The sequence below is a fragment of the Centroberyx gerrardi genome, chromosome 1, assembly GCF_048128805.1.
Source record: "Centroberyx gerrardi isolate f3 chromosome 1, fCenGer3.hap1.cur.20231027, whole genome shotgun sequence".
Lineage (NCBI taxonomy): Eukaryota > Metazoa > Chordata > Actinopteri > Beryciformes > Berycidae > Centroberyx > Centroberyx gerrardi.
The window spans coordinates 34495422-34512205 of record NC_135997.1 but is presented as its reverse complement, the minus strand read 5'-3'; the positions used below and the strand labels follow the sequence as shown (position 1 = coordinate 34512205).

Sequence of the window (16784 nt, the reverse complement as noted above, 5' to 3'; positions counted from 1 at the left end):
TTTGGAAAAGAAAAGGTAATTGTGTCTCACGAAGATCCATCAGTATTCTCTGTTTTAGCAAGTATTTCACTGCTTATTGCTCACTTAACCAACGTTCTCAGATCAGTATCAAAAGGCAGAGGGAGTTCAGTTTCACAGATTTCCAACGTCGGACATCAAAAGATGCAGTGAAGTACTTTCAAACACAGCGAATATCGGTGGATTTCCATGAGACACAATTGCTTTTTCTTTAGCAAAACAAATAGCACTCCAGAATTATTTGGAGACACTCTATTAAACTCTCAGCTTTCTTTCAGATTGCCAGGTCCATGTCTCCGATCCAAGCTCTGACATCGCATTGGACCGAAAAGGGGGGGGCGTGCCAAATCCACCTGGCCAAATCTGGCTCTAGAACTGACACAACATTTTTGCCAGTGATCACAGTGCTGCCCAAAGGACAGAGAAAGACACATTCTACCAATGAAAATGGACGGCATTCCCCTTTATTTCTTCACTGACATGCATCCAAGGACAGAGTCTGACTCATCCGCTCTGTGTGTGTGTGTGTGACTGTGTGTGATCCGTTTGTTGTGTGTGGTTGTCTATGTCTGTGTGCACGTCTAGCTGTGTGTGTGTGTGTTAGGCTTAGAGGCTTCCAAATTGCAGGCCAATCCAAAAAATGGCCAAACAGGCAGCAGCAGTCTGTTAAGTCTCGGCAGTAACAGTGGAGCTGCGGAGTGGAACATGTTGAATCTATCAGTTCTAATTTAATTTAGAGGCTTCATTTAAGGTGTGTGTGTGTGTGTGTGTGTGTGCGTGCTTGTGAAGTGAGTGGAAGGTCCTCACAAGTATATTATTACTATTACAAATGTGTCTCTTATGGCAGCCTAGTGGTTAGGGAGGCCGCTGTGTATTATTAAGACAAATCTGAACAATAGACCGCATCACACCAGAATAATAATAGTACTGAAATTTGAAGAATTTGAAGATTGACATTATCTGACTCAAGGGAAATGGGGTCTGTGTGTGTGTATGTGTGTGTGTGTGTGTGTGTGTGTGTGTGTGTGCCCCTCTCAGCCCATGCACACGGCCTAAAGTAGATCTAACTTGATTAATGAAGCAAAACTAGACTTGAGTACACAATAGTTACAATGCACTATACTGCATGTATGTGTTACCTGCCAAGTGCATTGGAAATAAAGTGTGTGTGTGTGTGTGTGTGTGTGTGTGTGTGTTGAACGCAAACAAGCCAGGATTGAATTATTTGAATTAATAAGCTCTGTTTCACTTTATTGCCATCTCTTCGTCTGACTTATTTCTCATTCAAAACCAAATAACTTATGAGTGTTTGTGTGGCTGTGTGTGTGTGTGAGAGAGAGATTGGTTGTGAGTGTGTGTGTGTGTGTGGGCATGTGTCTGTTTCTGTTTCCTTGCATGTATGTGCGTGTGTGGCAGGCGTTGAGATCCATAATAGGATTTCTGGTTGAATAAGATTCAGATAACAATCCAACAAGTCAATTCAGTTTGCTGTGGAAAACTCTCAGCTGCGTTTCTGTGTTCTGTCCGCCAGACAAGCAGTGAAACCAGCCAGCCAAACAACCAATCAATCAATCAGTCAGTCACTCCATCGATCAACCAACCAATCAATCAGTCATTCACTCAGTCAGTGACCCCATCCATTGATCAATCAATCAATCAGTCACTCATATAGTCACTCATACAGTTATCCAATCATTCAATTAATGAATCAATAAATCAATCAACCGGTCAGTCACTCACTGAATGAATCAATCAATCAATCAATCAGTAACTCAGACAGTCATTCCATCAATCAATTAATCAATCAAGCCTGATTATAAAACACTCATCATCAGCTACCACATGCCAGCAAATCTTTGCTGTTTTATGTCAATCAATCAGTGGATCAATGAATCTGTCTGTCTGTATTTCTGCATTAAGTACATGTTACCAAGGCTTCCAGTGGACTGTTCTCTATAGTGTGTAGGTCCAGTATGGCCCCTCCTGCGGGAGTGCTACTGGTTTACATGCATTTACTGGATTGAAAATGTTTTTATTTTTTATTTTCCCACTATGAAAATTATTGGCTGAGCTTCTGATACAAGGATTGACTGCATGTGACAGTTAAACATGAATTCTAGGTGGGTTAAAGCTATTACATAATGTATTGTATTTTAAATTAGTTGAAAAGTTTTGTTTTATGGATTTGGTTTTTGAAGCTTAATTTTCAGTGGTCCAATCATCCAACTTTCCTCTCAATACACTTTATTTGGTATTAAACCTGCATCATAACCTTTTTGACAATTCAAACCTTCAAATTTCCCTCTTAAATCTAACCCAGTCCAACGTGAAGCAATGAAAATGACCTGGCAAGTCAGCATTAGTATTCCTCTCCGTTCTGTCAGTTCTCATTCATAGTGTCAGATGTCTTGTATATCTTTGCCATGCTGTTCCATATTCAGCGCCGGTAAAGTTCGGCCATCCGCCGCTTTAAAGTCTCTGTGCCCCTTTTCTCTTCCCGAAACGCTCCAATCGGAAAAGCATTAATTCCTCTTCTCTGTCTGTCTCTCTCCAGCTGTTTGATGGAATCGAATGCGAGTTCCCCATGTTTTTCATCTACATGATGATTGACGGTAAGCCTTGTTCTATGCATAACCGCTGTTATGATGCTCGAGTGGGCCGTTAGCGAGATAGAAGAGAGACTCGTAGATGACATTGTGTGGAGCGTGTCCCAGATGCTAGAGGACGTAGTACTTTTTGAAAAGACGGGAAACGTGGGACTCGTGCGTGAACTTAAAGGAATAGTTCACCCCAAAATGGAAATTCAGTCATTATCGACTCAACCCCCATATCAGCCGAAACTCCATTGAAGTTCATGCGAACGCCAAACACACAGCGACTTCTCCATCTCAGCATTCTCCCAGACTGTTGAAGTTAACTGGGCCATCTTTTTACAAAGAAAGCACAAAATTCTCCAACTTGTGCAGCAAAATCCAAATGTTTTTTTAGCCTGATGATTGCACTCTGGGTCCAAAAGTCCAATATTTACCTTATTTTCTTATATATTTTCCTCACTGATAATGCTTTGTTATAGAAAGCGTAAGTAACCCTAGCAGCAAGGTTATTAATTATTTGTATTACACAATACCTGTTCCAAAATAGAAACTGAATTAAAACTGATCGTTTGGAAAAAAAAACAAAAAAAAACTACCAAGTCTTTTTCAGTGAGGAAAATGTAGGAGATAAACACATATACAGACAGATAAACATATGAATGCATGCATACACACACACACTCACACTCCCACACACACATACATAGAGTACTCCATGGTTAAATAGAGTATAAGTGTTGAATGTTGTGGTAAAACTAGACTGAATCTGTTTGTGTCTGATATAAAAAGCCTATTTTACTTAGATTGTTCTCAGCAGTTACTCATTTTGGTTGGCTGTGTGTGTGTGTGTGTGTGTGTGTGTGTGTGTGTGCGTTACAGGGGTGTTCAGAGGAAATAAGGCTCAGGTCAAAGAATACCAGGATCTACTGGAACCCGTCATCTTCCAGTCTTTCGATGGTGAGGGACTTTACACACACACACACACACACACACACACAGATACACACACTGAGCACATACATACACACCCACACACACACTCAACAGACATACACATACACGCTGTCATACAGTCTGTACATACACATTTATGCACATGCACATACACAACAGAAAAATGGAAAATCACATACCATATGAATACACACACATTACACGCACACACGCATACGTAGACACACACACACACACACACACACACACACACATATATAACTCTGTCCAGCTTGGCATATCAACATGTTCACTCCGCCTCTGTTCTCCGTCTCTGTTCTCTCTCCTAGCAGTGAATATTTCTTCTTATTAAATATCATCCATATTCATACGCCACGTGCTGCGGCCGAGGCTCGCAGAGGCATTCAAGTGAACTCAGCCTCTCTCCTCATCATACGCAAAGAGCCGGGGCCCTCCGCGTTCACCTGCTCTCATTCCTCCGATGGCAAGACAGCAAAATGATAGGCATGTCAAGCGCTGCGGATTTCTATGGGCCGCTCATAATGGAACATGAATAATAAGAGCGAATTAAGGATAATGGCGGGAGACGGCGCTGAAGTTGCCCCGGACGTCTCCGCGGTGCCTTTGTGTCGGCCGTGAATGAATTAACAAAACTCCTGATGATAATTGGCTGGTTTTTAAAGGATAACACGGGTGTTATTTTTATTTTTTTTGCCATTATTGCCACAGTCATTGTTTTCAAAAATCCATTAAAAACAGCTGTTGACGAACGCAATCCATCATCTTAAATAACAGGTGTGTTGCAGTGTTTTTTTCACTAATAACACACACACACACACTCTCTCTCATGCCAGGCCACGCTGTGATCCCGAAATACTACTATGTACCGGCCGACTTTGTGGAGGCGGAGCAGAAGAAGCACGGGAGCCAGAAGCGTTTCCCTAGCAACTCCGGTCGCGATGGGATGTTCTTCCTGTGGGGTCAGGCCCTCTATAACATCGCCAAGCTGCTGGGTAGGCCTGTGTGTGTGTGTGTGTGTGTGTGTGTGTGTGTGTGTGTGTGTGTCTGCTACTCTGAGCCCACTCACACATTCGCAAGTCAATATACATTCATTAATGAGGCAAAACTAAACTTTAGCTCATATTTAATCTGACATGTCAGATTTTACTATTACCGTATTAAATATATATACAGAGAAAGGTTCATATTTGATCAGATGTGTTATATCACAAATTTGTATTATAATAGAAAAATATTCAAAATTGGCATGCATCATTCATTTGTTTTTCATTATTCATGATCATTTCATGATTGCGATTGCTTAAGTAACAAGGAAGAGAAACCAAGGACAGATTCTGATTCATCTATTATGTGTGTGTGTGTGTGTGTGTGTGTGTCTGTCTGTCTATATGTGTGTGTTGATGATTGCTGATTTTTTTTTTGGTGTGTATTTGTGTATGTTGGTGTATGAGCGTTATTATTTATGTATATGTTGGTGGTTTTGTATGTTTACCTATGTGTATGTGTGTGTGTGTGTGTGTGTGTGTGTGTGTGTGTGTGTGTGTGTGTGTGTATGTGTGTGTGTGTGTGTGTGTGCTGCAGTGGATGAGCTGATCAGCCCCAAGGATATCGATCCCATCCACCGCTACGTGCCCCACCAGGACCAGCGCAACGTCAGCATGCGATACTCCAATCAGGTGAGCTTTCGCGCGGTCATGTGACTCGGCCTCAGCTCCCCAGTCGGATGCTCCACCATCATCACTTGGCCTTCATTCGAACTCCTCTCCTTTTACAAGTTTTTATTCTGAACACTCATACGCGCTACATTCATTCTCAGCATAGCGTTGCCTTCGATTGCTCCTCGTAAATCCCCGCTTCCGAGTTCAGAAGTCGTAAATGTGAGTTATCAGAGCGTTCAAGTGCTTGCGGTTGACAATGATAACCAAAACAACAGGCACCAGTTTTTGGTGCCTGTTGTTTTGGCAAATGGCAAATGGCTACTTTACGCTGCAGTGTCATAATGAAGAGGAGAAAATGCATTACAAAATTACATCAGGCATGTAATTAATTTATTGGCCTCGGATAGAATCCCACCAGAACATTCTCTCCTGTGTCTCCCTCCGACTTTCTCTCTCTCTGAATGAATAAAACATACTGAAGGTGAGTGGGCTGCCCCACTATAGCCTATCCAAGAGGACAACTAATAAGTATGCACAAAAATACGTGACAGCAAAAAATCAGGAGAAATATACAGCAATACTAATTATTTACATAAATGCCAAACACTATCCCAGTGTATCATAGAAAATTCCCACTTCCCCATTTCCCCATCCCCAGTTTACTGGGTCGTTCATGTGTGCTAAACTCGTAATTACGGTATATCCATCAGCACTTGAAGGCAGCAGAATTCTCCCGCTTTACCTTGCCAAAGGCTAGCCTTGCAGACAAGGATTAAACCCAGGCCATCTCCTCCAACTAACAACCTCTCTGAATGGGAAATCACCTCTCAGATCGTGTCTGAGGTTTAATCCGTGTCTGAGACGGGCCGGCAGCCCCGAGGATCAGAGAGACGGAGGGGGTAGATATGTACAGAACGCCATAATGTTCATTCTCTGAGCCGCACGCTGTGGATTGATACATCCCATTCTGCTCCTGTGTGTTGTATTCTATATTTTATAGCCGGGCTGATAAGATGGGGCGAGCAGGAGGCACACAGGAGAGTACAGGTCAGGGTGGATATGAAGAACGATAGACAGCCGCAGAGAATCAAACAGGCTGTACAGGAAGAAAGTTCCAGAGGAAGAACGGAGATAGGAAGAAACAAAAACGGAGACAGGAAGAGATAGGAAGAGAGAGAATAAGAGAGATGTACATTTTGCTTCGAAAAGGTACTAATGACAAGGTATATTAATATCCCATAGCACAAGGAAAGGCCAACCATGAATTGATTGGTATTTTGAATTTTTTAATTGAAGCATCTTAACAAAAAATAATTATATATATCCCCCTGGTAATTATGAAAAACAAAATGATGTATTTATAAGGGTGCATTTTACTTTTTAGACCTATTTGTCTAATTTGTAATGTGCTCATGTCCATTTCTCTTGCTTTTGCCCACAACAAGTTAGGCTAATGGCCCATAATTATTATTATTTTTTTTTTATTAAACCTTTATTTAACCAGGTGAGTCCCATTGAGATTACAAGATCTCTTTTTCGAGGGAGCCCTGGCCAAGATAGCAGCAATACAGAATTTCAAACAACATGCAAGCAAACATTAAAAGCACATAAAACAAAACATACAGTAGCAACTCACAGAGTCATATGCCTAAAAGACAGACAAGAGGAAAATTATGTTGCTTTTTCAACAAAGTGGGGCCATTATAAAAACAGCATTATAAAAAAACAAACATTATAAATACAGTCTTATTATAATTTATATATCTCAAGCATACCCTCCCCCAGCCATCCAAACATGTGCCGTCATGAGGCATTAACTATTCAAACGAATGGGTAACTATAGCCACAAGCTAGCTCATTAGCTAACAGCTAGCAGTACATATTTGTTTCGGGCATATTGGTATTGTTGGCATTAATCATTCAAACCAGTTGGTCCATATAGCCATAATGAGCTAGCTCATTAGCTGCCCGCTAGCAGTAGCCTACCGTTGGTTCCAGGCATGTTAGCATTGTTGGATGCCTATTGCGGCAATGAGCTAGCTCATTAGACAACAGCCAGCATTACCCATTTGTTCCAGGTGTGTTAGCATTGCTAAACATGTTAGCATTAATTATTCAAAGTAATGGGTGCCTGTAGCCACAAGCTAGCTCATTAGCTGCCAGCCAGCGGTGTCTGTTGTTGAAGAATGCTATGCAGCCTACCAGTGGTATTTTGGGTTGCTGAAGCCCATAATGTGGCTAGTGCCTGGCTAGCAAAAATGACTACAGGGTAAATTATCAAGGTGCTAATTTGTACATTTTCCTCTGTTCCCCTCATTGATACAGTATCAGCATCAACCCACTTGTATTACCAGATGTGTTGTGATATATAGAATGCAATGCAATAACATTGTGCTGAGAGCGTTGCTTTTGTAAATTCTGCTTCTGAACCAAGATCCAGTGTCAGGAAACCTGACTCCTCGCCGTTAGGCTGCATATTTTGTGGAAATTGTCAGAATTTGTAACACAATAACACTTTGGTGAAACTGGATTCGTAGGCGGCATTAGGGCTCAGTGTGAGCCCTGCCCCTGATGGCAGCAGGCACTGCTCTGCATGCAGCCCATCAACAAAAGCCTATCACATTTAGTTTGATGTTTTCAACCGCATGAGGTCCAAATGAATGCCAGCGCATTTTCTCCTGGTAATGGTTTTGTTCAGACTTCATTTGTGGAAAAATTGACAGCCCAGTGGTTCGCTGCCCCAGTGACAAGGCAGTACCTTTTCATGGCCATTTGGTGTATTTTTGTTCTCAGTGTGTCTCAGCGTGAAGAGAAACCGGGTCTGTGACTGCATTCACATCATAGGGTGATAGCTGTCAGAGGGACATCTTGCATTCAAACTCGCTTCAAGCCGCCGAGACGCCACAATTGAAGTTTTCTGTAGACTGATAAGCTTTTTCCTCACTTAATGCACACACACTAAGTAAGTGACACATCGGGGTTCATCTTTTAAAATATGCCAAACGTTGCAAAGTCAACCACAAACAAAAACTCCTTGATGTGATGAAAATCCTTAATTTTGTTGCTTCCATTTGAAATGAACATATCATTCCCTACACTTGCAGATGTTTCAGTAGAATTAATAAAATCGGAGAAATCGGGTTCCATCCTGAGTTCCCAGGTCGTATTTAGCACCTGAACGCTGACGTGAACAGCATTGTCGAGGTTTGTATCAACCGTTTTCCCCGTGTGACGTGAATGCAGCAGGTCGACAGAGTGCACTTTCGGTCTAAGCATCGTCTGCAGCAGAGCGTACCTCCGTCCCGCCCTAAGCCGGGGAAATCAGGTGCGTTTGTTTATTCATGCGGCTGCTGCGAAGCTAAGCGCCACGCTGTGTCAAAGGTCCGCGGCAAGCCGTACGCCGCATTCCCCATTCTCTATTTCCCTCTATCCTTCCCATCTGTCACCTCTTTCCATTTTGCCCATTCTCTCTCTCTCTCTCTGACTGATTCTTTCGTTCTCTTAACTCTTTCCATTTCTTTATCTCCCTCGCACTTTTTCTGCCCCGGCTCGATGCCTGGCTTACAGGTCGTGTCGGCTTGTGACGCGAAGAGGCTTGAGTTTTGGGAGGCATCGATGGGCAGAGAAGAGGGGAGGGATTGCATAATGTAGGACAGGAAAGGAAGATAGAGGAGACAGAGGAAGGTAGGGAAGAGGGGGAAAATGGGAGGAACTAGGAGGAGCAGTGTGTGTGTGTGTGTGTGTGTGTGTGTGTGTGTGTGTGTGTGGAGCGGCTGTCTCATTGCCTCTGCGTCATTGACGTTCCCTGTTTGGTCTGCAGGCAGGGAAGGCACATGGGCGTGCTGAGCTTTCACATGCAGTTAAGGCTTGACTTGTACACTCCCCTTTCTCCCTCTGTGTGTGTGTGTGTGTGTGTGTGTGTGTGTGTGTAAAACTCCATGCCCCGATATATATCTCTACGATTGTGAGGGAACATGTGTGTGTTCACGTGTCCATCGGTGCATATGAGTATCCATGTCTGTCTCGATGTGTGCCCAGAAGAACGAGGTGCGTGTGTGTGTCTGTTGTATGTGTGTGTGTGTGTTTGTGTGTGTGTGTATTATTCATGCTTCCATTCCCTCCTGGTGTCATGCTACCACTTAAAGCTTCTGTGTCAATCCATTTCACAGCTGGAGAAAAAAAGCTCGGAGATGCTCCACAGTATTAAACCTCTGAATAGCCTGCTGTATTGTGCTGTTTGGCTTCTCATAACAGCTTATATAAGAGGTAACCTCGGGGTTATTCAACATAAGCTCTGACATTCAGCAGAGTTTTATGAGAAAGATGTTTTTTGCGAAGGGGCGGGGTAGCTTTACTTTATTTCAGATTACCTGCTTAAATTGTAATGAGAATTTGAGTAATGTTATGCTTAAACAGACTCAATTTAGAGAGGCATTTGAACAGCGTGATCATCTGTGAACCTGATTAGCTGTTAGTACAAGTTGCAGAAAGAGATGTGTGTGTATATTCCAGACGTGGGGACTCGAGTCACATGACTTGGACTCGGGTCGCAGTTTTATTAGATTGAGACTTGACTTGATGCATGAAGAGAAGACTTGAGACTCAACTTGACTTGGGTTCTGGTGACTTGGGACTCGACTCTGACTTGTACTTTGACGACTTGAAAAGGTTTCTAAAGTCTTGACTTGAGATCTTGTGTTTGTGTAAATGACTTAGATTGAAAGTGATGAGATTTGTTCCAGCAGACGACTGAATTTAAATTCTGTTTTCTGAATTTGTATGGAATGACTGAATTTATTGAAGTTGAAACTGATTATAGAAATCAAACTCATGATGCTCTTACCAAGTTTTTATCCTATTAAAACCATATTGCATTGAAAAGTCCTAGATATTTAGTTTTCTTTAAGATATTAAATTGATACTGGACTCTTGATTTGTTCTGACTTGATTTGCTGTTCTACATTTAGACTTGAGACTTGACATTAATGACATGGACTTGACTTGGACTTGACTTGTAATCTACATTTAGACTTGAGACTTGACATTAATGACATGGACTTGACTTGGACTTGACTTGGTAATCTACATTTAGACTTGACACTGACTTGGTACTCAAGCGAAGTTGACTTGGTCACACCTCTGCTATAATCTTATAATGTTTTCTCCTCTCTCAGCCGCGTTTCTGAATATACAAGTCATCACCTTTATTTTCTTAAGTATCTGTAATCTGTGTGATTACTGTGTCATTGATGGGTGTTTTTTTCAGTGATTTAAACGGATTACAGCCACCACTGTTTTGTTGTCAGATTACTTTAATCCCATTCCTACATGTGCTCCGTGACTCCAAAACCCAGTAATACTGCACAGAAGAGGTGAATCTATAAAATGCCTCGGATTCTCACGTGTCGGGGCTGACATGGCGACCTCATACTGTAGCGAACGCCTGATAGTGCTTCCATGTTACCTCCTAGAGCAGTGGTTCTCAACGTGGGGTCCTGGGACCACCAGGGGGTCCTTGAGGGGGTTCCAGGGGGTCCCCAGCAAATTGATGAATTGTTAATCTTCAGCATTACTTCATTTACAAGAAGTTAATACAATTAGAGAATGTAGAAGAATGACTGTTTTGATGATAGTTTCACTGTTATCTCTCTACCTACAATACAGATAGTCATGGAATTCTGGACAAAATCATATCTAACAATAACAATATTCTCAGATTTGGGTCAGGGACAAAATTTTAAAAAAATCATATCCGTGGCCCTAATGTGGACTAAATTATGGGTCCTTGATATGAAAAAGACTGAGAATCCTTGTTCTTGAATGCATAGAGAATGCACATCGCAGTCAATTTTTACGTGGCTGGACTAAATTTAAATGTGATTATTCAGCACACATCCCCATATTGTACATATAGGTGAGGCACTATGCATTAAATTTGCATTGCGTTTGCATCCCAGCGGACCGGGAATGTGGGCTAGCGCCTGAAACAGCTGGCAAATCACTAGAGGAGTGGATGCGGCACAAGTATAGAGTGGGTAGTTGTGATTTAGCTGGTGAATGGGGCACTCATGCAACTTTAATGCATGGTAAAGCTTAATGTACAGCAGCCTTTTACTGCTATAATGAATTGCATCTCCGCGGAACAGAATATAAGGCCATAAAATCCAGCTATACACATTAAATGGTGGTATTTAACCCATGTGGCAAATGGTTAAAAAAACAGCCAAAGTGCATTAGTGCGGCTCTGCCTGTGCCTCCCAACTCTAATAATACTTACAAATGGATTATTTTTCCAGCTTGACCCTGTGGAGAAGTGCAGATAAGTGAAGGTTTTCTTGTTATTTAGCCGCCACAGTGCCGCTTTGCGACTGGAGCGAAGTGGTCCGCGGTGTCGGTTTGTTCCACATGAGAGGCGACGCGCTCCCGGGGGCTGCGAGGGTGAGTCAGATCAAATGCACCCCAGGGAGCGTGGCGTAACATCCCCGCTGACAAACACGCAATAATACGCAGCAGGCGTAACCGTTCCGGGGGGGGGCGGGGGGGGGGAGTCATGAATGGCTGTAGAAGTGAATTAGTTGGTTGTGTTGCTTATGTCACACGCATGCTTTTAACATAACACCCATAACCTACTTAGCTATTCAGGCGTTCTCCCCCCGTGTCACGTTCCCTCAATCTGGCTCTTTCTCTCCTTCTCCCGCTTTCTCCCCTTCTCTCTCCCTCTCTTTTTTATCTCTCTCTCCGTATGTCTCTTTTCATCCGCTTCTCTCTTTCTTTCTTAATTGCGTGCGCCCACAGCCGCCCACGCGCGGCACCGAAATACATGCAAGAATACCGCTTGTTTTTGCAGTGAAAGCGAAGCGAGCTAGCTCTGGAATCTGTCATTGTAAAGCTCTGTAAGGAACCTTTGGCTTCTGCCAAACTTGCTGAAATACACACACACACGCACACGTACACACACGCACACGTACACACACGTCTCGGATTGTGTGAGAACAAGGTTAATGGAAAAGTTGTATTGTGGCCCACGGCGCGGGAGTCGTCAGTCATCAATCAGAGATAAGACTCTGGGTCAAGAAAGGCCTTCAATTGGATAGTACAGCATGGGGAACAAACATGACTCCTTAGTGGATGGAGGGATGAAGGGAGAGAGAGAGGAGAGGGAGGGAGGGAGGTAGGGATAGGAGGGGAGAATGGGAAGGAGGTAGAGCAAGGGGGAGAGTTAGAGGGGGAAAGGAGAGGAGACAAGGGAGGGATTTCAAGAGGATGGGAGAGAGGGAGAAGGTAGGGATGGAAGGAGGAGAATGGAGGCAAAGAGAGAGGGGTAGAGAGAGCAGAGGGAGGGGAGGGAAGTAGGGAGCTTAGAGAGAGAGCGAGGGAGAGGAAAGGAGGAGAGGAAGGAAAGGAGAGAAGGAGGAAGAAGTGAGTGACAGGGAGGGAGAGAAGACAGGAGAAATGGATGGAGGGTAAGGAGGAGAGAAAGGCCCTCAGTTGGAGAGTAGAGCAACAAACAACAAGCATATCTCCTTAGTGGAGGGAGAGAGGAGAAAGAGTGGAGGAAGGTAAAGAGAGAGGGGGGGGAGGAGAAGAAAAAGGAGGTAGAAAGGGAGGAAAAGGAGTACTATGGAATAAAACTATCTAGTGGTTATTATCAAGGCATCTGGGAAATGTGATCAAGGTATACCTACATTGACAGAGAAAGCAGGAAGGATCTACTACTAAAAATCCAGTCGACAAATTAAATTTAGAATTTTGCAAAGACATCCGTGAAGTTCATAGAAATAGCCTAAACCATGCCTGCAGAGCGGAACTGGGTAAATTCCCTCTGTCCCGCCCTATAGTAAAAAGGGCCATCAAATACCAAAGCCATTTAGCACAATCAGATTCTGACTCCTAACACAGAGCATTCAAACGTACCTGAAACATGTGAAAGAAATCCATCATCTCCAAAATGAAGCCCTTGGTACCATTTCAAAAACAGAACTAAAAGAAATAGATAACAAAAACGAGACAAATTACATTGAAAACTTGCAAAAATAAATGGCTTTAATCAACAGATTGGAATGGTATAGGTCCCTGAACAGAGAATACACACAATAAGATAAGGTAAGATAGAACTTTATTGATCCCCTTATCAGTACACCTTAACAAGAGAGGTGTGACCAAGTCAACTTTGACTTGGTCACACCGCTTTGGGACTCGAGTCCCAAGTCAGTGTCAAGTCTTGAGGCACAATTCTCAAGTCTAAATCTAGATTACAGAGTCAAGTCCAAGTCAAGTCCATGTCATTAATGTCAACTCTCAAGTCTAAATGTAGAACAGCAAGTCAAGTCAGAACAAATCAAGAGTCCAGTATCAATTTAATATCTTAAAGAAAACTAAATATCTAGGACTTTTCAATGCAATATGGTTTTAATAGGATAAAAACTTGGTAAGAGCATCATGAGTTTGATTTCTATAATCAGTTTCAACTTCAATAAATTCAATCATTCCATACAAATTCAGAAAACAGAATTTAAATTCAGTCTGCTGGGACAAATCTCATCACTTTCAATCTAAGTCATTTACACAAACACAAGATCTCAAGTCAAGACTTTAGAAACCTTTTCAAGTCATCAAAGTACAAGTCAGAGTCAAGTCCCAAGTCACCAGAACCCAAGTCAAGTCAAGTCTCAAGTCAACAGAACCCAAGTCAAGTCAAGTCTCAAGTCAACAGAACCCAAGTCAAGTCAAGTCTTAAGTCTTCTCTTCATGGATCAAGTCAAGTCTCAAGCAATTAAAATTGTGACTCGAGTCCAAGTCATGTGACTCGAGTCCCCACCTCTGATGTACGGAGTCTGTACATCAGAGGTGGGGACTCGAGTAATAGAAATAGAAACAGAGTGTCACTCTCTCCTCTCATGTACAACTCTCCAACCTTTCTTACAAAGAGTTACAGCTGCCATCCCAACAAATGAAGTAAGACAGCATCTTTTGAGATGAAAGGATGAAGTGAGGGAGGGAGGGAGTTAGGGAAGGAGATAGCAGAGGGGTGGGAGTAAGGGAGGGAGAGAGAGAAAGACAGACAGATGGGAGGGAGGGAGGGAAAGAGAAAGAGGGATGGAGGTGGGGAAAGGAGGCGGATGGAGAGAGGGATAGAGGGAGGTAGGGAGATGAACTCACTTCATCCAACACAATATATTGAACATTAATGCGGCTTAGAAGCATTTTATATCTGCTGCTCTGAGGAAAGCAAGATATCTCAACAACATTTGGAGCGCAAACTTTAGTTCAAATATTGATGAGCATCCAATTATTTTTTCTTTTTCTCAGTCTGTAGTGGAATAGGTGGTCACAAGATAATCTGAGCCAAAATGATACATTCTTTACTGCATCTGGAAAGAGCAATATGTATTGCAAAATATGTTTACAAAATTCTATTATAACGCATAGATCATAATCTGTAGAGATTTATAAATGGTTGAACAGACCGTTAACAGTGTTTCATAAATATATGAGTAATCAGTTTTAAGTCATGGTTTTGAAAATAGTCCACTTTACTTAATAGACGGTTAGTTTTTTCCCCAATTTGATTTGACCATTAAAGAATTAGAAATAGAAGTGCACCAATGCTGCCATCTCATCAGATTAGATTGAATCATTCGCAGTATGCAGCAAAAGCCAGTTCATCACCCGCATATTTATATACACTTTGCAGTTTGCAGTCACCTGTCATCGCTACAAACATAATCTGTTGTGTCAACTGTGAACTTGTTAAAATCTCATTGCCCACGTTGCTTTGTTTGTGAAAGCGGTTAACAGAGAAAACAGAACTTGGGATCACATTGGAGAACACAACAGTGACTTATTTGTCAGCAAGTGATGGTAACAAAGTCGACTGAGGATGTCTCCAGTACTGATGTGCAAGTGTCTCTCATTTTTGGTTAAAGTGATAATCTGCAAGATTGTTGTTTTTCTTGATTTTGGCGACTCCTTTGGTGATAAGCGGTCATTGCTTTGGTGTTTTGCACTCATTGTAGGCACTGAGCACTGAGTTTCTGTAGGTGGCGCTCTTTTCTTTGTCTGTTCAGCCATGGTGGCTATCACTGCTCATGCTAACTACCCAGTTCTTCTATTTATTCCAAACAAACCGGAAACTTAAACACATCACTTCTTGTGTGGCAGAGGATTTTTTCCTGGGAAAGAGGAACCCCTTGTAGGTGTTTAGTACAGTAAATGTAAACGCTTTCATGAACTGGATATAGGTGCAATCACTATTGTATGTATCAATCAATGATACAGAGTAACAAAATAGCAATTTATATGAAAAAGTTGCAGATTATTACTTGTAAATGACACATGCACTTTAATCCAGTGGATTTAAATCCCATACTTAATTTACCAATGTATTTTTTAGCCTCCTATCTGATTCCTAGGAAAGTTTCTATGATATTCATAGTGAGATAAGTTAGTCAACCATGTAGTTGGCTCTGGATTCAGCAGAATACAGAATAGAGGTCAGTGGTAGGACACCAGTGAATAATCTATGGACTGTACCTTTCTGAAGTGACAGTGACACCCTGAGTAGCTCGGAACAGATGGGCATTAGGATCCTCCTGATTCACACACACACCCACTCCCACTCCCACTCACACACACACACACACACTCACATTGTCCCTCACTCTTTCACAGACACACATACACATCTTCCTCCTCATACAAGCACTTGCATCCATGCACATACACACGCATACACGGCGACATGCGCATGTGTTTTCGTTTTGTTTCTCTTTTGCTTATTTCACTCTCACACACACACACACACACACACGCACACATACACACATACAGATTCTGAGAGTGCTAATTCCTGCTGTTTGCCAAATGGCCTGGTGGCAGGCGGGAAGTGTCGAGCCCAGCGGTCTGTGACAGTAAAAGCCCCTGAGAGATGGCTACTGACCTTAACCTGCAGGGAAATGGACATCGCTCTCACACACGCACGCAGACACACACAGACACACACACACACACTTTCCCCTTGATTACGTTTACACTTTGCGCACCCATGCTCAAGTGCACACACATTCTCTGATCACGTGCACGCACAGTTTTTGCATATTCGCTTGTATGCATGAGTTGTGTGTGTGTGTGTGTGTGTATCCGCAGGGAATAGGTCACTTCTCGCATATCGGCACAAGTAAGGAGGATTGCGCACACACACACACACACACACACACACACACACATGCCCACTGCCCCCCCACCTCCACCGCCTTTCTGTAGTTTACAAGCCGTTCTCTGTGCCAAGGGCCCCATTAGCAGTCTCTGATTGGTTTGGCCCGCGCTGTTTCTTTGTCTTGCTGTCAGTGTTACTGGCCAGAGTCAGTGTACAGTGTCTTCCCATGGCATGATGCATCAGATGGACAGAAAAGTGACGCCAGCTGCCAGGAAGTGTAGCCCCAGGGGCGGGGGGGTTGGTGCGGGGCGTCATCAGGAGAGATCATCAGGACGCGTCAAATATTTGATCTTGTCGGGGGTGTGCTCCATTTAAATGAGCCCT

The 16784-nt window shown here is 42.8% G+C and overlaps 1 protein-coding gene across 2 annotated transcripts in view; it reads left to right on the top strand.

The window, feature by feature from the left end:
- phkb (phosphorylase kinase, beta) overlaps positions 1–16784 on the top strand; it is a 106693-nt gene that overhangs the window by 45788 nt on the left and 44121 nt on the right. For both annotated transcript variants that reach the window (XM_071896212.2, XM_078288794.1), the window contains 4 exons: positions 2573–2630; positions 3492–3569; positions 4421–4579; positions 5169–5263. In XM_071896212.2, the coding sequence (XP_071752313.1) occupies positions 2573–2630; positions 3492–3569; positions 4421–4579; positions 5169–5263 (390 nt within the window). The remainder of the gene's footprint in view (positions 1–2572; positions 2631–3491; positions 3570–4420; positions 4580–5168; positions 5264–16784) is intronic.